Source organism: Chiloscyllium plagiosum, unplaced genomic scaffold (assembly GCF_037043375.1).
Source record: "Chiloscyllium plagiosum isolate Xiang-an unplaced genomic scaffold, Cpla_swu_hap1 HiC_scaffold_20, whole genome shotgun sequence".
In the NCBI taxonomy this organism is placed as follows: Eukaryota; Metazoa; Chordata; class Chondrichthyes; order Orectolobiformes; family Hemiscylliidae; genus Chiloscyllium; species Chiloscyllium plagiosum.
The window spans coordinates 65,050,003-65,073,330 of record NW_028270158.1 but is presented as its reverse complement, the minus strand read 5'-3'; the positions used below and the strand labels follow the sequence as shown (position 1 = coordinate 65,073,330).

Sequence of the window (23,328 nt, the reverse complement as noted above, 5' to 3'; positions counted from 1 at the left end):
CCACTGCCTTTCAAGGAACACACCTGCACCTACAATATGTAACAATTCAATCTCTATTTCCATTTTGTATGAAACAGGAATACCATCACCACATTGACTCCACAAGGCTGCAAGAGCAGGTCATGTCTATCACCTTCTCAAAGATAGTAAACACTGCCTCTGTGAGTGAGATCCATATTCAAGAATGAATAAAATCTTTAGACGGGTTAAAAGTAAATCCAAAGTATTCCTTTATATCATTGAGATACATGTTGATTCATATACACAATATACTGTAAAGAATTGTATTTAAGATAATGATAAGAAACTGTTCCTAGCCCCTTATGTGTGAAGGAAAATATTTTAACAATATGTCTAATGATCAATGTGTCATCAAATTCATAATTATTTTAATAACTACTTGTTACATTTTATTTTCTTTACCTGTAAAAAGGAGTTTATTTTCTCTCCAGCTCAGCTTGCTGAATGGATATTTTAGTTATACTAGTACAAGTTGTAAATGTAAGTGTAAGGTTTCAGTCAACAATGCATATAAGCCATTGGTGTTTTTGATCTTTTGAAGTAGGTCACTGCCGTATATGGATCAACATAATCGGATCTTGTTTTGATATAATTTTTCAATAAGACTCGACAGTTCATAAACAGGTTTTTCCTTTTCATGAACACTGTAGTGTCCAAAGTCGAACTTTCCTTATCTCGATTTATTTGATATGAGCATCTCTTCATTCCTGGCTTTCACATGACAATTACCAAAAGGCTTTTTTGGTAAATTCTACTGAGGAAACATTGACATCATGCAGCACCTGCATCTTGGTGATAGAACTGAGTTCCTCAATGCGATGTTTGAACTGACAAACAGCAGTCCCATCAAGCAGGACATGAAAATATTCCTCATCAGAATAAATATCAACCTAACATACAAACAGAACAAAATAGGTGAAAATCTTGAAGCTAGGAATATTAGCTCAAATTAATTAAGATTGCAATTTGAAATATAATAACATTCACTGAATTTATCTTACAGAAGGATAGATTTTAACCCAGACTTCTGTGTGTAAATGTGATTCATTAAGATAGCAATGCCAACAGATGGGACTGCCTTCCCAATGTCTCCATCATTACTAATCTCAAAGTATCGATGAGATAGATCCCTACAGTGTGGAAACAGGCTAGCAAGTCCATACCAGCCCTCTGAAGAGCATCCCTCCCAGGCCCATCCCCCTAACCCTGCATCTCCCATGGCTAATCCACATGCTCTGCACATCCCTGGATGCTATGGGCAATTTAGCATGGCTAATTCACCTAAGCTGCACACTTTTGGACTGTGGGAAGAAACTCACACAGACACAGAGAGAACATGCAAACTCCACACAGATAGTTGCCCCTAAGTGGGATTGAACCTGGGTCCCGGGCACTGTGAGGCAGCAGTGCTAACCACTGAGCCATAATGCGGCTCTAGGATAAGGCAGGTAGAGGATATACTTTACATTCAAACATGTGATGTCAAGGATGCTGTGGCAAATCTTGAGCTCAGAATTTGGGAAAGTCCAAGGGAATGAAACTCTGATTGCCAGAGCTGATGGAAATCCCTAGAGTGCCTAAAAGGGCTAGACTAAGGTATCCAAATTTTCTGAGGATAGGTCGGGAGCAGGAATGATCTGTCAGATGCTGTGTGAAGTCTTTGCATTGCATTTGCTGGTATCCTCCTCCCCGTCCCTGCTTTTGGGTCGGGCATAGCTCTACCACATACTAATGGCTCCTGGGACTGAGGCCTGGGGCCTTCACATTTAGCTCACCATGGGGGATTTCTATCAGTTTGGCATCAAAATTGATCAACAATGCCAGGTTCTCCAACAATCTCGCCTAATGTGCCCCCATCACTGACCCCCCCCACCCCCCCAGCCTATGTTATGTGGTTCAGTTGTTTCTAGCAGATATTCTATGTGAACTTGCCAATTCTCATGAAGAATCCCTCCATGAGCTTTCACTTTCAAATGACTGCACAAAGCCACAAGAAATAGCAACAGACATAGGACATTCAATCCCGCGGGCCTGCTCCACCAGTCAACAGCATCATGGCTGATCTAACATTCCTCACGTCTACTTTCCTGTCTTCCACTCATAACCCTTGACTCCTCTGCTGATCAAGAATCTATCTAATTCAGCTTTAAATATACAAAATGACTCTAACCCCCACCCCCCACAGCTCTCAGTGGCAAGGAGTTCCAAGGACTCACAATCCTCTGAGAGAAGAAATTCCTCCTCAGCTCAGTCTTAAATTGGCACCCCTTTATTCTGAAACTATGCCTTCTGGTTCGAGACTCTCCAAGATGCTAATGGTCCTAATATGTGTTTGTAGTATTTCTGTTTGTGGGAAATAATACCTGTTTCATTTTCAATGAGGTGTTGTCATGGGTAACACAGGGAATGTTGCAGTGCATTCAACACAGTTGAAATTTGGTCTTTTTTGTTTGATAAGCTGTGGCAGAGGTTGACAAAAAACACCCTGTCTCCATTGAAGGCCTCATTTCAATAACGGTTAGATCACCCATTGTGATGATCACAGGTCATCTACAGCTTGGTTGTGATATTTAGCAATATACCCTGCCTATTTTTTGAACCTAACTTCCCTCAATGAGTGAACTAAAGTGAATGAAGTTGTCTGTAAATTGATGGATGGGGTCTTGTGGGAAAGTGAATCATGAGTCTGCCTCTGAACCAGATCCCATATTCAAGTCCCACTCCAGGACATGATGGACAAGATTGTTACATTCAGAATCTGAATAAACAGGTTGAGGATCACCCTTTAATCTTTCCAATAATGGCCAATGGCAGGCAGTAAGTGAGAGATTCCTGGTCAGCCATGTTATGGACAGATGTGTGGAGCCTCTTCATCACTATGTGCTATCACGGTGATCACAGGATCACTTCAGAACAGAAGCAGGACATTCGGCCCGTCAAGTCCACACTGATCCTCTGAAGAGACTCACACCCCTTAACCCTGCATATCACATGATTAATCCACTTAACCTACACATCCCTGGATATTATGGGCCATTTAGCATCGCCATTCCAGCAAACCTGCACATCTTTGGACTGTGGGAGGAAACCGGAGCACCTGGAGGATACCCACACAAACACGGGAGGATTATGCAAACTCTGCACAGAGAGATACCTAAGGTGGAATCAAACTCTGGTGCTGTGAGGCGGCAGTACTAACCCGTAGCCACTGTGATGCCCTTGGAAAACGCATGTTGCCACTGCAACTCCAACTCTTCCAGTGAGACCGGTTAGCTCAGCTGGCTGGATAGCCAGCATGAATCAGATTGTTGCCAACATCAGGGCATCTGATCTCTGCTCCAGTTTCACTAACTTCACTGTGGGTCTCTGAAGCCATGGGTGAGACCTGCCATTGGGTGGAGAAGCGAAGATGAAGGAGGAAGGACAAGCTTCTTACAGGGCAATTGTTGGTGCTTAAAATCACAGGCTGAATGGCTGGCTTTCATTTATCGTTCTAAATGTTTGTTGTGAATGGCTTTCACCTGCAGCAAAGTGGTACTGGTTCAATGTATATCTGTGATGTGATTGATGTTGAATAGGCAGAAGACGCTAATCCATCTCAATAATCATACTGATGACAATGATCATCTTTAATGATCACATTGTGACAATTTTAAAACATCTGAAGACAGTTACGAGCTTCTCAGTTGTTAGCAGGCTTGTTATTGTGTCAGAAGGCTATGAGTTTCACTTACTATTTAAATAAATTGACAAAAAATTAGGGCAGACTACCTAAGGGGCACTGTGATGAAATTCGAAGCATAAAGGAAACTTACAGTTTCATATCGAGCGATCATTTGTTGTTCCCTGGCCTCTTTAGGCCCCACTGCTCATGGAAGGCCTGAAGTCAGTGAACATTGCTGACACTCTGTAGGAAACAGTGGGTGGGTGGCCAGGTTGGAGACACTGGGGTGGATTCTTGATCTGTAGCACAGGGTTCCCAGAGGCAGCCTGTCAATGCAGCTGCCTGTGGGCGGATCATGCTGATGAGCTGGATCTCAGAAACCATGGTCAGGATTCAGATATAGTAAGGAGGTTTCAATGGAAAACAGGGGAACATTCTTGCCCAGTTAGCTGTGAGGCTGTGGGAAACACTAGCACAGTAGGGGTTAAAAAAGATTTATTATGCCTGGCCTGAATTTTCTCTTCACCATTAGCAAATATTTCACAGGAAAGATCATTGAAATGAACACTTACATGCTCCATTTATCAACTGGATGGGAATTTTCTCAATCTTTTCAGAAGCTGTGATGATTTGCTTGGCTGAGACACAAAGTTTATTTTTAATTTATTCTCAGACACGGACATGGTTGGAAAGGCCAACAGTTGTCCCTCTTCCAAATTGCCATCAAGCTGAATGCCTGGCAAGGCTATTACAGAGTTAAGAATTACCCAGTCCACATGGCTTTGTAGTTACATGTCGGTCACACCCAATAGCAGGCAGGCCCAAAGACTTAGAATAATATGGAGTGGGTAAGGATTTGCTTCCCTAAAGGACATGAGTAAACCAAATGGTATATCACACCAATTGTGGATGAGAAGAAGGAAGAGTAGTGCACAGACGCTACAAAATATGGCCACATGGCATACAATACATGCCCAATCTGTTCACAGTCTACCTTGTATCTGCTGGCAGTTAAGCTGCTTTAAGAACAATTGAGAGGAATCCAGTGTTTAAAGAGTGTAATTGTCCAAAGCTGCTGTTGTACATCTGTGTAAGTCTCTTGGTGAAGATTGTGAGCCCTGCTCGTACGTCAAAATCACTCTGTCAATGTGAAAGTGATTACTGCATTTAATTTATTTTTGGCACCATATATCCGTGTAAAATGCTCCAGACATTTGTCCTTCCTGTTCTGTTTCTGTTGCATTTACAGACCTTCACTGAAAAATTTATAGCCCTGTGGTGAGATGCTGCCCCCTTACAGAGCTGTACAGAGTAGCTGCTCTGTGACAATACATGGTTTGCAAAGAAATCAGGAGATTCCCTGAGGGGATAAAATGGGGAGCTGTCAGAACCGTGCTCTCTCCAGCCTCTCATTGCTCCCATCTAATGCTCAATTGCAAAATACAGTGTTCAACATCGCTGCACCATGTCTGCACTGAAGCTTGTTGCCACAGAAGTAGTCTGCTATGCATCTAGAATAGGATCATGTTAGAATCTGTGCCTGATTCTTATTGGATTTAATGGAATCAGGAAACTTGCATGTGACTTCTGATTAAGCTTTTTTCTCACAAGGAGCTTGAAGACACCAGTACAGTATTTGAAGAAGAATGGGAATTGGATTGTGGCACTGGATTTCATCCCTCAATGAACATGTAAAGCAGATGATCTCACTACCAGATTGCTGTTGGTGGGAGATTTGTTGAGATTGGCTGGCTTGTTTCCAATGTCCAAACAGTTACTACACTTCAACCTGTTATTGGTTGCAGAAGAGTTTAAGATACCTTGCACACCTGAAAGGTGCTACATAAATGCAAAAGTTTATTTTCTCTGATCACTCTGATAAAAACATCTGAATTAGGAGCAAGAGTAAGCCATTCAGCCCCTTGAGCCTGCTCTGCCTTTCAATAAGCTTCTGGCTGATGTGATTGCTCCATAATACTGCCTCCTACCCAATTTTATTACCTTTAAGTTCCCCCTTGATTATCAAGAATGCCTGAAAATTATTCACAAACTCTGCTTCTTCCACCTTTGGATGAAGATAATCGAATATTGTTGACTTTGTGGAAATTGCTGATGCCAATATTTAAGGATAGGTTCGAAGGTTGCTTGAAGGACAGGAGTAAAGGCTGATGGGAAGGGAACAGGTGCAGGAAATTAGGACATTGCTGCATGAAGGCAGTGTGGCCTGATTGGATGGAATGGTTTATGATTTCAATCTAACTCTATGAAAAGTTCAATTGATTCAACACAGACTAAGGATCAGAGTTGAGATCCCCTCACATTCATGTAGCATGTAGAGTTAATACTCAAATAACTAAATATTACACCACTTCTGAAGTAACCAATGAGATAATATGGTGCAGAGATATGTGTGCTAATGTTTAGACTTTGAGCTAAGTCTTAAACAAAAAGTCTTAACAAAAGGTATCAGTGCTTCGGCAATCTTTCTAATATGATGGAGGGTATACCTGACCCTTCCTAACCACCACAATAAAAAAATTCCTAGCTGGGCCCCACCATATTATCAGCAGAAGTGTATGCACAATGATATTCAGCCTGAGACAGTCGAACAGGATCAGTTCAGTCATCCTAGTATGACATCAGGTGCTTTGCCTCAATCTTCTATAAAAACCACCCTCCCTCCAATAAGCCAGAGCAAAGCCTAGGCTGCAAAAGTGACATTTTCTTTTAAAAATTAATAATGCATGAAACGCCAGATGATTTACCTGGAATGGCTCCTCAACCTCAAGTGGACATGAGGTGACTCGTTCCTCCTTACCCCACTTGTTAGCCAGGTAGGAATTACACACCAGTGATGACTCAGTAAAACGTGGGTTAAAATGGAATGCTATTTCTTCAGTACTGTCGCGCACAAAATTGATTTCAAACCTATCAGTGGAGAACACACAGTTAGACTGTAATTCTGTTCTTCAATTTTCACTTTAAATTGATCACCTCATTCATTAAGGACAAAACCATATCCTTCTTTCCCTTGGCAATTTTCATCCTGCTCCTGCACTTCCTTTGTCATTATTTTTCTGTCAGTGCACGTTTCCATGGGCACTGATCATTATAATTCATTTGAAACCTTTGGCTGTGAATGCTCATAAGTTATTCAACTCAGTTGGGCAGTCCCTTCAGATTGACTCAATAGCTACTAAAGTGGGATGGACAACTGTGACTCATATTCTTTTTCGCAGCTCCAAAACATTGAGGGAAACTGTGAATCTTCCCACCAATATCTCACACTGGGAATGATGGATTGACCCTCGGATTGACAAAATCTGAATGGATCAGTTGTTCACTGGATTAGTACAGTATATGACTCTGAAAGAGTCCATTTGAGCACTACCCACTATGATGCTGTCATGGATTGTGAGCAGAACAACTCAGAAGGTGGTTAGCATGTTTGCCTTAATTGTTCAGACCTTTGAGTTTGGAGTTGGGATGACATGTTGAGGTTGTGAAGGACACTGGTGAGACCTTGTCTGGAGTACAGTGTGCAGTTCTAATTGCCCTGTAATAGGAAGGATATTGTTAAACTGAAGAGGGCTCAGAAAAAAATTACCAGGATATCTCCTTATAACTCAAAGAGGCTTTGAGTTATAAGGAGATGCTGGATCTTTTGTCACTGGAGTGTAGGAGGTTTATAGAGTTCTATAAAGGCATGAATGGCATAGATAAGGTGAATGGCAAAAAATGTATAAATGACATGAGGAGCAATTCTTTTACACAAAGAACAGTTTGTGTATGGACTGAACTTCCAGAGAAAGTGGTAGATGCGGATACAGATACAACATTTCAAAGACATTTGAATAAGTACATGAATAAGAAATATTTGGAAAGATATGGGCCAAATGCAGGCAGGTGGGACTAGTTAGTGTGGGATTATGGTTGGCACGGACTGGTTGTACCGATGGGTCTATTTCAATGTTGTATGACTCTATGACTTCATGAGTGAGATCTGACATCTGGTTCATCTCAAAGTCTCTGTAACAATTATCATGACCACAGCTCCAATAAACAAACTGAACATTCATTATAACAGGCGTGTTTTTTTATTTTAAATGGCCACCAGGTCAAAGGTTGACAGCAAATGTAATTTCAGTGGCTGCCTGAAGAGAAAGCAACTGTGGACTCAGTCTAATCTGGTGAGGTCTCAAAGAAGCTTCAAAGGGGTCACATACATGTAATGTGGTGACTCAGTGAGTAGTACTGCTGCATCACAGCACCAGAGACCTGAGTTCAAGTCCACCCTCAGGTGACTATTGAGTTTACCATATCCCGCCTGTGTTAGTGTGGGTTTCTTTCCAATGTCCAATGATGTCCAGGTTAGGGTCGATTGGCCATGGGAAATGCAGGATTATAAGATAGCGGGATGGATCTGGGTAGAAGGTTGGTGCAGACTTCATGGACAAAATGGTCTCTTTCTGCACCGTGGTGATTCTCTACTGCATAAAGTGAATTTATAATCTCCTGTCAGTATTTTGTAATGTGAATGTGATGGTTTAAAAAAAGACAGGACGTATTTCTATTTTCCCTTTCCAAGATTTCAGGGGAATTATGTGTTAATGGTCTGACCTCCTATTGCATGGACTCCTATGTTATGAGGGTCAGAGCTCTGAGAAAGACAATTTAAACACCTTTACACAACAGCTAAAGGAGAAAATCAAGTCTCCCATTCTGAATGCTGCCAGTCAGCAACTGAAATGAATTCAAGCAAAAGTGGTTCAACAAATCTATGAATCCATAAATCTTGACATTGACTTTTCGAATACTGATGTCAACAGTAACACTGCAATGGCTAGGTGAATGGGCACAGCCATGTAAGCAAGTGCGAGATTATCCATGTTGAAACTAAAAAGGGGAGATAGTGTGAAGTTAAATGCAGTGAAAGTTTGAAACTATGTTCCACAAACAGCAGTGGATACTAGATCAATTGTTAATTTTAAACCTAAGACAGATACATTTTTGGTAAGCGAAGGGGTATGGGCTAAAGGCAGGTATACCGAGTTAGGTCACAGATCACCCTTAACTTCATTGAATGGTGGATCAGACACGAAGGGCTATGTTCCTACATAAATTGGGGGTTGGAAGACCCTGGTCCTCCAATGCCACCAACTCATTCTGAGGAGCCCTGCAGATGTGGCCTCTCCCCTCAGGTTAGTGCTCCTCCTCCTCCTTGGTCCCCTGCTGATGCTCCATGGCTTGTTTCTGTTCCACTATTTTACAATGATAGAATCTCTACATTCAGCCCATCAAGTCTGCACCAGCTGTCCAAAGAGCATTTAACAGAACCCCATCCTGCAATTCCCACAGCTAACTCACCTAGCCTGCAAATCCCTGTGCACTATGAGCAATTTACCATGGTCAATCCACCCATCTTTGTACTGTGGGAGGAGCACCCAAAGGAAACCCACACAGACACGGGGAAGAACATGCAAACTCTACACAGACAGTTGCCCAAAGAAAGAATTGAACCCAGGTACCATGTGTGTGTCAATTGCTGAACCACCATTCCTGGGCTGTTTCTGTTCCTGGGATGTTTATATTCTGGATTTGTTTCTGTTGCCTTTCCTGGGCCTACGAGCATACTTCACACTAACAACAAGAAGGAAATGCCAACTCAGACATTGTGCCTATCAGGAACTCATGGTCACCTGGTGGGCTTTTCCGTGCCTCACTTCCTGGGACAGTGATATCCTGCCCTGCCCTAAGCTGCTGGTCAAACAGAGGCTGGCATTCACAGTGTACCTTAGACATGAGGCTGATGACCATAGCATTGCCACAGTCCTGGGGCAGTGGGTAAGGTGGGTGACTTTCAGGAACAGACAGTGGAAACCCGGGGTTCAGAGACCACACAATGTCATGGCCTCAGTGGTCAGCTCCCCTGTCAAATATCCCACTCCACCCCACCATACACCAGATCACCCCATGACTGGGGCAGATCGAGGACATTTGCCTTCCATAGGGACTGCTACTTTCTCGCCTGTGGTTTAGGGTTAATTGGGTGAAGAGCATTAAAGTTAGGTTTAGGGTTAGGTTTAGGGTCATTTTAGGATTAGGAATAGGGCTGGGGTGAAGGTTAAGTTAGGGTTAGTTGGGATTAGAGCTAGAGCTAGGGTTAGGGTTAGAATTAGGGTCAGGTTTAGGGTTAGCATTATGGTTAGGGTTAGGAAAAAGGATGATGTTAATTTACAAGGCATTAACAAGGGGCAGCCCGTAAAGTCAAGCTTCCTGCTCAGAGGTTAGTTCTTGACATGGGAGCAAAGTACCTGATGGCCATCTTATTGATCATCACCCCTCCTCCTGCCACTTCTGTGATGAAGAGACTCCTCCCAGGCATGGTAAGCAGATAGCAGTGTTAATGTGACATAAAGCGTGGCAAACTCATTCTGCTGGGTTCACAAACTCAAAGCTGCATAGCAACCCCACAACCCGGTCCCTCCCCACCTCCATCAGAGTCACATAACTGCTGTTTATAGGCAAATTCTTGCATTGAGTACTGGAACGAATTAGAAACATGTTTTTCTAGGGGCATGTTTACACTCAGAAACCCACTGATTCCTATTCAGAACATCAGTGAATTCAAAAATATATATAAGATAGGAGAGTGCAGGCGTTCAGTAAATCGATTAGCTGTAACATTTATAAATGGGGCTCTCAGTCTCCTGGTGGTGAAGTTATTGTATTGGGTGATGCTGAGCTTTACACTGCAGACTGGTTTCAACTTCCGCTCCAGGCGAAAGGTCATCGATCGGCGATGTTAACACTCACTCCTACTCCACAGGCACTACCTGACCTGCTGAGGGTTCCAGCTTTTTTTGCCATTTCCTGAATGCTTCAGCTTCAATCTGCTGCTGCTGTTATCTTGGGCACTCTCGGCAAGGCTCTTTAATAACAACTCTTCCCAAACAACATCTGATGTCTTTGCGTAAGGTGATAAACAAGCCTTTCTACAGATTTTGAAGAATAAACAATGCTGTCAGCTTTTGGATGCAGCATCAACATGTGACTGCTATCTTTCACGGTGTCATGGTCTGTCTTTTTCAGTTTGACTCCCTTCCATACACTCACACCTTAGCACTGAGTGCTACATTTCTGTTTGCAACATTCCTGTCAATTCAAATTCAATGAATTTGTCAAATTATAAAGGTATTTCCTTCTGATTTTAACTGTTGACTGTTCTCATTTAACAACACTTTGAGCAAAAATATGTATTTTACTGTGTTTTTCCACTGCCGCTGGCAGGAAGAAGATGAATAAAAGGAAATGGAAAGAAGACAAAATTGGTAAGAAAGAAGGGAGGAAGTGGTCAGTCTGGAGTGGACAGGCCCAGTAGCCCAAATGCTGCCTGCCTTGCCAGCGCTGCCATCTTGATATTCCCTCTGACAGACAATTCCGAGGAGGTTGAACTTGACATGGGGCCAAGGCATCAGCAGTGGACTATACTGGTGCCTGGTTCCTCTCAATGTTGTGGTATTCACTTCAATTCCAACTGTCCACCCATTTAACAACCAACGGCAAAAACCGCCATCCACCCCCCCCCCCCCCCAACATTAAACTGGACAATTCCAGTTCCTCAAGGCAACTCTTCTCACCTTAGTGCACCACCTTGCACTGAATATCCCACCACCAAACCATCATCTCCCAGACCATCAATAACCTCATCACCTCAGGGGATCTCCCATCCACCGCCTCCAACCTCATAGTCCAACAACCCCGCACCGCCCGTTTCTACCTCCTGCCCAAAATCCACGAACCTGACAGCCCCGGCCGACCCATTGTCTCAGCCTGCTCCTGCCCAACCGAACTAACCTCTGCATACCTCGACACGGTCCTGTCCCCTTTAGTCCAAGAACTCCCCCCCGCCCCACGTTCGGGACACCACCCACGCCCTCCACCTCCTCCATGATTTTCGCTTCACCGGTCCCCAAAGACTTATCTTCATCATGGACATCCAGTCCCTGTACACCTCCATCCCTCATCATGATGGACTCAAAGCCCTCGTTTCTTCCTTTCCCGCCGTACCAACCAGTACCCTTCCACTGACACCCTCCTTCGACTGACTGAACTGGTCCTCACTCTGAACAACGTCTCTTTCCAATCCTCCCACTTCCTCCAAACCAAAGGAGTAGCCATGGGCACCCGCATGGGTCCCAGCTATGCCTGCCTCTTCATAGGATATGTGGAACAGTCCATCTTCCGCAGCTACACTGGCACCACCCCCCACCTTTTCCTCTACTCCATCGATGACTGTATCGATGCTGCCTCGTGCTCCCACGAGGAGGTTGAACAGTTCATCCACTTTACCAACACCTTCCACCCCGACCTCAAATTTTCCTGGACCATCTCAGACTCCTCCATCCCCTTCCTAGACCTCTCTATTTCTATCTCGGGCGACCGAATCAACACGGACATTTACTATAAACCGACCGACTCCCACAGCTACCTAGACTACACCTCCTCCCACCCTGCCCCCTGTAAAAATGCCATCCCATATTCCCAATTCCTTTGTCTCCGCCGTATCTGCTCCCAGGAGGACCAGTTCCAATACCGTACAACCCAGATGCGCTCCTTCTTCAAAGACCGCAATTTCCCACCAGACATGATCGACGATGCTCTCCACCACATCTCCTCCACTTCCCGCTCCTCTGTCCTTGAGCCCCACCCCTCCAGTCACCACCAGGAAAGAACCCCACTGGTCCTCACTTACCACCCCACCAACCTCCACATACATCGTATCATCTGTCGTCATTTCCGCCTCCTCCAAACGGACCCCACCACCAGGGATATATTTCCCTCCCCTCCCCTATCAGTGCTCTGAAAAGACCACTCCCTCCGTGACTCCCTCGTCAGGTCCACACCCCCCACCAACCCAACCTCCACTCCTGGCACCTTCCCCTGCAACCGCAAGAAATGCAAAACTTGAGCCCACACCTCCCCCCTTACTTCCCTCCAAGGCCCCAAGGGATCCTACCATATCCGCCACAAATTCACCTGCACCTCCACACACATCATTTACTGCATCCGCTGCACCCGATGTGGCCTCCTCTATATTGGGGAGACAGGCCGCCTACTTGCGGAATGTTTCAGAGAACACCTCTGGGACACCCTGACCAACCAACCCAACTTTACCCCGTGGCTCAACACTTCAACTCCCCCTCCCACTCCACCAAGGGCATGCAGGTCCTTGGACTCCTCCATCGCCAGACCACAGCAACACGACAGCTGGAGGAAGAGCGCCTCATCTTCCGCCTAAGAACCCTCCAACCACAAGGGATGAACTCAGATTTCCCCAGTTTCCTCATTTCCCCTCCCCCCACCTTGTCTCAGTCCCAACCCTCGAACTCAGCACCACCTTCCTAACCTGCAATCTTCTTCCTGACCTCTCTGCCCCACCCCCACTCCAGCCTATCACCCTCACCTTAACCTCCTTCCACCTATCGCATTTCCAACGCCTCTCCCCCAAGTCCCTCCTCCCTACCTTTTATCTTAACCTGCTTGGCACACTCTCCTCATTCCTGAAGAAGGGCTCATGCCCGAAACGTCGATTCTCCTGCTCCTTGGATGCTGCCTGACCTGCTGCGCTTTTCCAGCAACACATTTTCAGCTCTGATCTCCAGCATCTGCAGTCCTCACTTTCTCCATGAATTTGAATGGGCAAGATTAGAAGGACTTAAGTGCACCGTGGAATAAAGGGTTAATTATATCTTTGCTCCAAGAATATCTGCTGAGCATGTGCATACAGTAACTCCAGATCACACATGGATCTGGAGTTTGAGTGAGTAGAATTCTGTAGAAGGTCCCCTCTCACTACACTATCCCCCCAAGATAGTTATGTTCTTGACCACTCACCTGAGCTTAGAGTGGCCACCTGGTTGAGAGAATATTTCTCCCTTCATCCTATCTCCAAAAACCGGACTAGTATACAGTGCCTCAAGCTCTGTAGATGGCTGGAAGATGATCTTCAGGTCCCTGCTCCTTCCTTATCTCAATTGGGACAGAGAATGACAAAATATGGAGATGTTTTCAAATTGTGATTTAAGCCAATCCTGCTGCCTATACATTGAGATTCCAGTCTGGAGTATCTCAAGCTGTGGGTATCCACACATTGTCTGTCTGTGAGGGTGCTCTTATCATTAAGTAAGGTGCATAAAGTCCCTATCTACAGTAAGTTAAAAATCACACAACATCAGGTTATAGTCCAACAGGTTTAATTGGAAGCACACTAGCTTTCGGAGCGTCGCTCCTTCATCAGGTGATTGATCAGGTGATCAGACAATCACCTGATGAAGGAGTGTCGCTCCGAAAGCTAGTGTGCTTCCAATTAAACCTGTTGGACTATAACCTGATGTTGTGTGATTTTTAACTTTGTACACCCCAGTCCAACACCAGCATCTCCGAATCCTGACTATCTACAGTAACACTTCTTTATTTACACCTGTACATTGTAGGTTCTCAAATACAGCTCTCTAGTGCAGGTTCTGAGACCTCTCTCTGCAAATGCTGATTCTAGACTGGTGTCCTGTCTTCTATTGATGTCAGTATTGACATAAATCTCATGATAGTGCAAAGATGAAAAGACAAGGAGCTGAAAAGAGTGATACACACATATTGATTCCCCAACAATTTGCCTACCAACATAATAGGTCCACAGCGGATACCAAATCCCTCGCCCTGCACCTTATCCCTGGAACATCTGGACAACAAAGATACCTATGTCAGATTCCTCCTCATTGCTTACAGCTCTGCCTTCAAACCATCGCCCCCTCTCGACTGATCTCAAAATTCCATGACCTTAGTCTGCTCAGCCATCTGCAACTGGATCCCTAGCTTCCTGACCCACAGACCGCAACCAGTGAAGATAGGTAACTGCACCTCCTCCACAATAACTTCAACACTTAAGCCCCCCATCCCATCAAGGATGCATCTTCAGTTCCCTAAATTCCGAATGAACACCATCTACAAGTTCGCTGATGCACCACCATAATAGGACGGTATCAAACAATGGCAAGTCCAAATACAGAAGGGAAATAGAGGGCTTGGTGATGTGGTGCAGCAAGAACGACCTCTCTCTCAATGTCGGCAAAACTAACGAACTGGTTATTGACTTCAGAAAGAAAGGAGGAGAATACGCCCCCATTTACAGCAATGGAGCTGAGGCTGAGAGGGTGGAGAGCATCAGGTTCCTTGGAGTACCTGCAACCGGTCCTAGACTTCCCATGTAGATGCAGCAGTCGAGAAGGCGCAACAACAGCTCTTCTTTCTCAGGTGGTTCAGGAAATTTGGCATGTTCATAAGGACCCTCACCAACTTCTACAGAGGCACCATTGAAAGCATTCTGTTTAGATGCACAATGCCATGATATGGCAACTGCTCTGCCACAAGAAACTACAGGTGGTTTTGTGCACAGCCCAGACCATCACAGAAGCCAGCGTTCCATCCGTGGACTCCATTTACGGAGTCATGTTGCCATGGAAAGGCTGTCAACATCTTCAAAGGGTTTTGGGCGGCACGGTGGCACAGTGGTTAGCACTGTTGCCTCACAGCGCCAGAGACCCGGGTTCAATTCCCGCCTCAGGTGACTGACTGTGTGGAGTTTGCACATTCTCCCCGTGTCTGCGTGGGTTTCCTCCGGGTGCTCCGGTTTCCTCCCACAGTCCAAAGATGTGCAGGTCAGGTGAATTGGCCATGCTAAATTGCCCATAGTGTTAGGTAAGGGGTAAATGTAGGGGTATGGGTGGGTTGCGCTTCGGTGGGTCGGTGTGGACTTGTTGGGCCGAAGGGCCTGTTTCCACACTGTAATGTAATATAATCTAATCATTGCACTCCAGTAATGCTCTCCTGCAACCTCTTCCATCAGGTAGGAGATACAGAAACTTGAATACACACAGCAACTAGTTCAGGAACAGTTCCTTCCCAGCCATTATTAGACTGATGAATGGACTCTCTAAACTCACATAATGCCAATCTTTCTAACGTCGATCTGACCTAGCACAAGCCTTGATTTGTTTTTACAACCTTTCATCTATACATCTCCGCTTACTATAAACTGCCTGTACTGCTTGTAAATTAAGCTTTTCACTGTACTTGGGTACCCGTGGCAATAAACCAATCAATCAATAAGAACATATTTGGACAAGGAACAAGAATAGGTCACTTGGCCCTCTGAGTCTGTTGTTCCACTCAGTAAGATCACAACTGATCTCAATGTTAAATTCTAACATATCCTTAATAATCTTTCACCCCTTTCAGATGTGTGCGCCTCAATGATGGGATTCAGGGAGCAATCTCAGAGGGGTCAAGGATAAGCCAAACTTGGTCTGCTTGGGTCCACACTTACACACCTTAGAAACCCAAGCTCATCTACAGAATGGCTTCAAATTCCTGCTGATGTGTGAACAGAGTTCTTTGTCATGGTACAGATTGGGTTCCCTTCACTTCAAGGCAGCATGGGTCAATGCCAGCTATCAGAATCTATGGTGATTGTAGCAGATAGCCCTCTCTTAAGATAATAAAAAATAAGAACAGGTGTAGGCCATTTGGCCGCTTGAACCTGCTTACCATTCAATTGTTGATTTAACACGCTTTGCTTCTACTTTCCTGCATTTTCTCCATAACTCTTGATTCCTCAACTGATCAAGAATCTATCTATTTTAGCCTTAAAAAAGGGCCTGGTGTTCCTATAAGATGATGCGAGCTGTGTTTGGATCCAGCCTCACAAACAAGGACTCAGCCCTTACAGCTCTCTGTGGCAAGGAGTTCCAAATACTCACAACCTTCTGAGGGAAGAAATTCCTCCTCATCGCTGGCTTAAATTGCTACCCCTTTATTCTGAGATTATGCCCATTGGACCTAGACTTTCTGGTAAGAGGAAAGATCCTCTCAGCATTTACCCTGCTAGGCCCCTTAAGAATCCTGTACATTACATTCAGATCACCTCTCATTGTTCTAACTCCAGTAAGTAGAGTTCCAAGCTGTTTAATCTTTACTCATAAGACAATCCCTTCATGCAAGGGACCAACCTAGTGAACATTCTCTGTACTGCTTCCAATGAAATAATATCTTTCCTTAAATAAGGGGCTCAAAACTGTTCACAGTACTCCAGATGTGGCCTCACCAGCACCTTACACAATTGCGGTAACACTTCCTTTCTATTATGCCCCAACCCTCTCGAAATAAGGGCCAACATTTTATTAGTTTTTCTGATTACCTGCTGCACCCGTGTATTAGCTTTCTGTGATTGTGCACAAGTAATCCCACGTTCCTTTGTGTAGCAACCTTCTGCAGCTTTTCTCCATTTAAATAATACACTGTTCTTTTGTTCCTTGTTGCAAATTTAACAACTTCGCATCTTCCCACATTACCTTTTGGCTTCTAGACTTGGTTCACCCTTCAGAGTCACATTCCAACCAGGACACAGGCCCTCAGGACACACGGCTTCAAACTGCCAGAAACAGAACGGTTAACAACATTTAATCCAAAAAATCCATTTCCATTTAAATATGCAAATATACACACAACTCTTTCTGAAGTAAAATACCACGAATGCTCAAGGTCTGAACTGAAAACAGAAAGTGTTGAAAAAACCTCAGCATTTCAGGCAGCATCTGTAAAGAGTAGAGACAGAATTAACATTTCAAGTCCAATATGACTCTCTTTTTGAATTAAGCAGAGTTGGAAAAATGATGAGTATGAGAAAAAGGGAGGGAGGAAGAGCAAATAGAACAAATGGAGAAGGTGTTTTAAAATCCCTACATTGTGAAAGCGAACCATTTCACCCATCAAGTCCACACTGAACCTCTGAACAGCATCTCACCCAGACTCACCGTCTCCCCCCATCCCTGCATTTCCCATGGCTAACCCACCTAGCCTGCACGTCTCTGGACTGTGGGTGGAATCTGGAGCACCTGGAGGAAACCCACACAGATATGGGAAGAATGTGCAAACTTCACACCTGACTAAGCCTGAGCATGAAACTGAACCTTGGTCCCTGGTTCTGCAAACCAGTTCAGCTCATTACTGAATCACCATGCCACCCTCAAGAAAAGGGTGTAGATGAAGTAGAGGTGACTTCTCCACATTGATAAAACCAAATATGCCTCACGCGACTGCCCTGTTCTGTCTGCAGGATTGACTCCTACCTTCCAGTCACTTTCTATTTTAGAGTACCATCTTCCTCTCATGCTAACATTTCCATTGCAGGCCTACTTCAGTGTCCCAGCAAAGATCAATGTAGGCTGGAGAAACATCCCCTCATTTTCTGCTGAGGACCATACAGCCTTCAGCTCTCAGCACTGAGTTCAACAACTTCAGAGCACTAGCACTGCTCTCTGTCATGGCATTGATTTTAACAGATTAGATTTTATTAGATTAGATTACAGTGTGGAAACAGGCCCTTCAGCCCAACAAGTCCACACCGACCCGCCGAAGCTCAACCCACCCAGACCCATTCCCCTCCATTTACCCATTACCTAATACTACGGGCAATTTAGCATGGCCAATTCACCTGATCTGCACATCTTTGGATTGTGAGAGGAAACCGGAGCACCCGGAGGAAACCCACGCAGACACGGGGAGTTGTGCAAACTCCACACAGTCAGTCGCCTGAGGCGGGAATTGAACCCGGGTCTCTGGCGCTGTGAGGCAGCAGTGCTAACCACTGTGCCACCGTGCCGCTGTAACAGGCACAGGGTGGGGCCAGTGTGTGTGAACACTAGGGCACATGCGATAAACCTGGGAACTCTGGGAAGATGAAGCTCCAAGCCTCCTTGTCCTAAGGTTCCTCACTGTGCCAGGGATAGGTGGTCAGGGCAGTTTGACTGGCAGAGGTGGCAATTCAGCAGCAGGAGTGGACAACCTGTAGACAGGAGAAAGAAAGGGTTGGTGGGGGGAAATCTACTCACAATCAAGGCTCAGTGATAGCTGAGAGCAAGGCAGGCCCAGAGGAACCATCCATTTCTACATGGAGTTTTGGTGGCCCACCTGAAGGAGGGACCTGGGCCCATAGCCAGTCCACAGCAAAGCATAATTTGTAATTATAAAAGGACCGTGTACACTCCAGGGATATTGCTGGAGTCCTGGGGGCTACTTTCTTCACATGTAGCACCATCATTGCCTGATCAGCCTTAATCCTGCCAGACTTTCACTGGGTTACAAAAGGCTGGTATCAGGCTTTAATGCCCCTCTTAACGGGCCTGTACCCTTTTCTTTGAACAGGCAGCCCGCCCCACATCCAGCCATGCCATTGGTAAAGTGTCTCCATGGTAACACCACACCAGGGAGCTGATCAAACACAGCTCACAATCATCTTTTAGGAACATCAGGTCCTTCCTTCCACACTCACTTCCTGGGAATCAGCAGGAAACAATAATTCAAGTGCTACATGTGTCTGAATCGTCCAAACTTTAAAACATGTTTCTTTGTTTAAAAGTCCGATTTTATGTTCTTATATATTGTATAATGTGTAATAGTGTATACTGGAAAAGTCACCATCGTCGTATTGGATCACAGATCTGCTTTCTCAATATAAAGTGTGTATAGTGATATGTAAAGTTCAGAACTTTACTAGCTGTTCATGGATTGAAAGAATCAGCAATAACTTTCGGGAATTAACTCTTTCCTGAGATAAAGAATAAGAAATTAAAAGCATGCTATGCTAATTAATTATCCCTGGGAAATAAAAAGGAGTCAAAGCTACATAACAAACTGTTTTAACAACCATTTGATAAATGGTTGCCTTATGCCACGAAGTTAAATGATTGCCCCACAGAAGAATTTACGGAGTTAATGGCTGTGTTTGGAACAGACAGTTAACCCTGAATGTAACAAGGAACAGACAAGCTACTCCTGATGAAAAAGCAAGCTGCAAGCTTGGTGACTTCAGAAGTATCATAAATAATGACACTCCAAAAATTAACAGGACATCAAATCCTGAAAGAATTCAACTTTGGGTTTCTTCAACAGTATAACTCTAGAGAACCACACTGTACAAGAATCAAGCTTTGGATATCCCCAGAGTTGTTGGTTGGAATCATAGCTAAATTTCGCCCTTAATCAGGTAATCGCTAAGTTGGGTTGTGAGGCTTAACTTGCTTACTTGAGGGATTTTATTTTGGTTGCTACATGCAATCAAGTTTAAATAACTATTTCAGTATATGATTGCCTGAGATTTCATAATTAAAGTGTGGGTTGTAATAATTTACACACAACAGTATAATGTGTAGTATTGTATCACATCTAACAGTGTACCATGTGTAATGTTGTAGCATATATAGTATTTGACAATGCATAAGGTTACAATCTGGAAGAAATGTAATATACTGAAGAGCCTACAACCACAAGTTGTAAACAAAAACTAGATTGTTATTATCATTTACTGCAAGTCAATCAATTGAATTAATATTGATGATCCGGGTGCCACGAAACATTAAAGACATTTGCAATATTTATAGGCATTCAGTTTAGTTTTATATCCGTGCATTAACACAAGTGAATATATGTTCGATGGCACTGAATATATTACATTCTAATTTGCCTCAGGCTAAATGTTTTTGAATCTGCATTGAATGAGAAATGTTGAAGAAAATCTTGGGAAGCATTGATTTGCAGTATCATTGGGAGTAGTCAGATCAATGCCTGAGATAATATTTGAATATATTCACATCCTCAGCAGGATCCAGCTTCATTGATGTAAAATCACTGACATTGACTCTAACCTTATATCGAGCCCTGAGGGGAGCCTTGGTGTCATTCTCAGTTGAGTAGGCAGGGCTACAGAATTCGACATTGATTATTCCATTCAGGGATTTAGCTTCTGCCTCACAGCAATGCATGCTTCAATAATTTGTTACCTCCCAGAAGCCAAATGAAATTGTTCAACAATGTGGCATTTAAGCAGTTATAAATTAGCATGCAAGTTCACACTGCGTTAGGGGGTGAAATGATTCTTTTGCAGAAATTGCCATCAAAGTTTATATCCATATGTGGCTGTATATATAGAAATGTGTATGTGTGGTTATTGAAACCAGTTTCCTGACCTCCCCTCCTCCAACCTTATCCCAGATCCAACCCTCTCTTAAACTGTCCTCCCTGTCTATCTCCTTTCCCACCTATCCGCTCCAGTCTATCACCTTTACCCCCACCTTCATCTGCCTATCACATTCCCCCCACCCCCACCCTCCTATTTATCACTCATTCCCCTCCCAATCCCCAACATTCCTGATGAAGAGCTTATGTTCAAAACATCAACTCTCCTGCTCCTTGGATGCTGCTTGACCGGCTGTGCTTTTCCAGCACCACACGTCTTGACTCTGATCCCCAGCATCTGCAGTCCTCACTTTCTCCTTAGGAAATATTTAGACGTGCACTTGTGGTGCCAAAGCATACAAGGTTGTGGACCCAAGTGCTGGAAAATGGGATTAAAATAGTTCAGTGCTTGTTTTTGATTGGCACAGACTTGATGGGCTGAAGGGCCTTTTTCTGTGCTGTAGCCCCCTATGACACTTCCATTTGAGCTCTCAGAGAGGAGTCTGAGCTTCACCATCTGAAACCTTTCTCGTGAATATTTTCTGTACCTCCTCCAACATCCCATCCTTCCTGAAGTGGGAGGCCAGAGGTGGACACAATTCTCCAGCTCAGGCCAATTCAATGCCTGGGTTGAAAAATGTAGTGCTGGAAAAACACAGCAGGCCAAGCAGCATTCGAGGAGCAGGAGAATCGACGATTCGGGCATAAGCCCTTCTTCAGCCCTACTCCAGCATCTGCAGTCTTCACTTTCTCCCAATTCAATGCCTGATAGGATTCCCCTTATTTTCATGCTACATGCTGGTTGCTATTTAGAAAGGTCCCATTAATCTTTTTGACCACTTTACGACCTGGCCTTGCCAATATCTATAATTTGGTATATCCCTCAGGTCTCTTTGTTCCTATAGCCTTTTTCTTCCTCATCAAAATGTTTCAATTCACACTTCTCTACATTAAACTTCATCTGCCATCTGTCCACAAGCTTATGTCCTTTTGAAGTCTGTCACTATCCTCCTCTCAGTTCACAATACTTCCACCATTTATGTCATCTGCTTTAGGGTACTACCTGTCACTAGATAGGAACATCAAAATACCTCCAGAGATGATGCAGCAATTACATATCCTATACCAGCGAGACCAGGATAGGGCTGTGGATGAAAAATAGTGACTTATGGTATCACTTTGAATCCACCGTAATTTTCCTTAACATCCTACAGCTGCAGGTCAGAGGCTTGGACTCTTCAATGCCTGTCCACCATCTACAAGGCACAATTCAGGAGTGTGATGGAATACTCCCCATTTGCGTAAACGAATGCAGCTTCAACAATACTCAAAAAATTGACACCATTCAGGTCAAAGCATCTCATTCGGTTGGCACCACATCCACAAACATCCACTCCCTCCACCACTCACATAGTAACAACTGTGTACAGCATCTACAAGTTTTACTGCAATGCCTCACCAAGGCTCCTTAGGTAACAAGTTCTAAAGCTGTGATTTCTACCACCTAGAAATAGGAAGTTAGAAGATGCATGTGCAAACCATCCAAGACACCCCCTCCAAGCCAATCCCCACCCAGAGTTGGAAATATACAGTGTTCCATCCTGGCCACCTTCTTCAGGACAACAAATGATGACCTTATCAGAGACATCCATATCGATATGAAAGATTTTTTTAAAAGACTAAATGTCATCTACATGCTAATAGTATTTAAAGCTATAGCCTGAGTATTATGTCCTTCAGGGAGGAAAATCTGCTGTTTTTACCTGGTTTTGGTCCATACTTGATTCCAGACCCACAGCAATGTGATTAACTCCTAACTGCCCTCTTTGCAATAAATACTGGCCTAGCCTTTGACCCCTGAATAAAAAAAAACTCATCTGTAAATTCTATTTTATTTTAAGTTGAAAACTCTCACTAAACAATACAATTAAACTATTAAGTCCGCTGGTTAACTTCCCATTTTCGTATACTTATTCACCTTCCTTATTCCTTTTCAATAAATTTTGGCTTTATTTGAAACAATTACTTCCACACTGTTTTTAGCAGTAATAAAACTGCACTTTGGTACAATGAATGGAAGAAAAAGTTTCATTGTGGAATGCACCTCATATTACCCATCTAACAACTGCCTAAACAAACAAGTGCTAAGGGACCTGGTGCAGTCAATAAGTAGTTCAGCTGTGGAGCTGGAGATGTTAGAAACTTGACACTCACCTTTAAAGCCATTGTGTCTGTTCTGATCCAGCTGTACACTGAGAATCTGGTCTCACGCCGGTTCCAGCTGGGAAGCAAATATAAAGACGGATTGGTACCACGTGGGACAGGATTACTGACCTGACAAAGCAGATGCAGGGAGATGTGTGCCAAACACAGGAAAGCTGTGTTTAGTCTGTGGCTGTGAAACAGACTTAAAACCTTTTGTTGAAAGGAGAATAGATAGGAATGACTACACTGGAAACCAGTGCTTCAACCCTGCCCTCCCCCAGATCAGTCAAATGGTACCCATGGGTGGTCTTGCTGCCTGATAAGTAATTTATGAGAAAGGGCTGAAATTTACCAAAAATACACTAAGT

At 44.1% G+C, this 23,328-nt stretch overlaps 1 protein-coding gene across 1 annotated transcript; it reads right to left on the bottom strand.

Annotated features, from left to right (window-relative positions):
• Nucleotides 1-206: 206 nt before the first annotated feature.
• Nucleotides 207-22,996, bottom strand: LOC122560474 (grifin). Its single transcript, XM_043711112.2, has 4 exons — nt 22,970-22,996; nt 17,095-17,174; nt 6,451-6,613; nt 207-911 (listed from the first exon to the last, which is right to left on the bottom strand). Exons 1-4 carry the CDS (start codon nt 22,979-22,981, stop codon nt 747-749), a joined length of 420 nt encoding a protein of 139 aa, XP_043567047.1. The 5' UTR covers nt 22,982-22,996; the 3' UTR covers nt 207-746.
• Between the last annotated feature and the right edge of the window lie 332 nt (nt 22,997-23,328).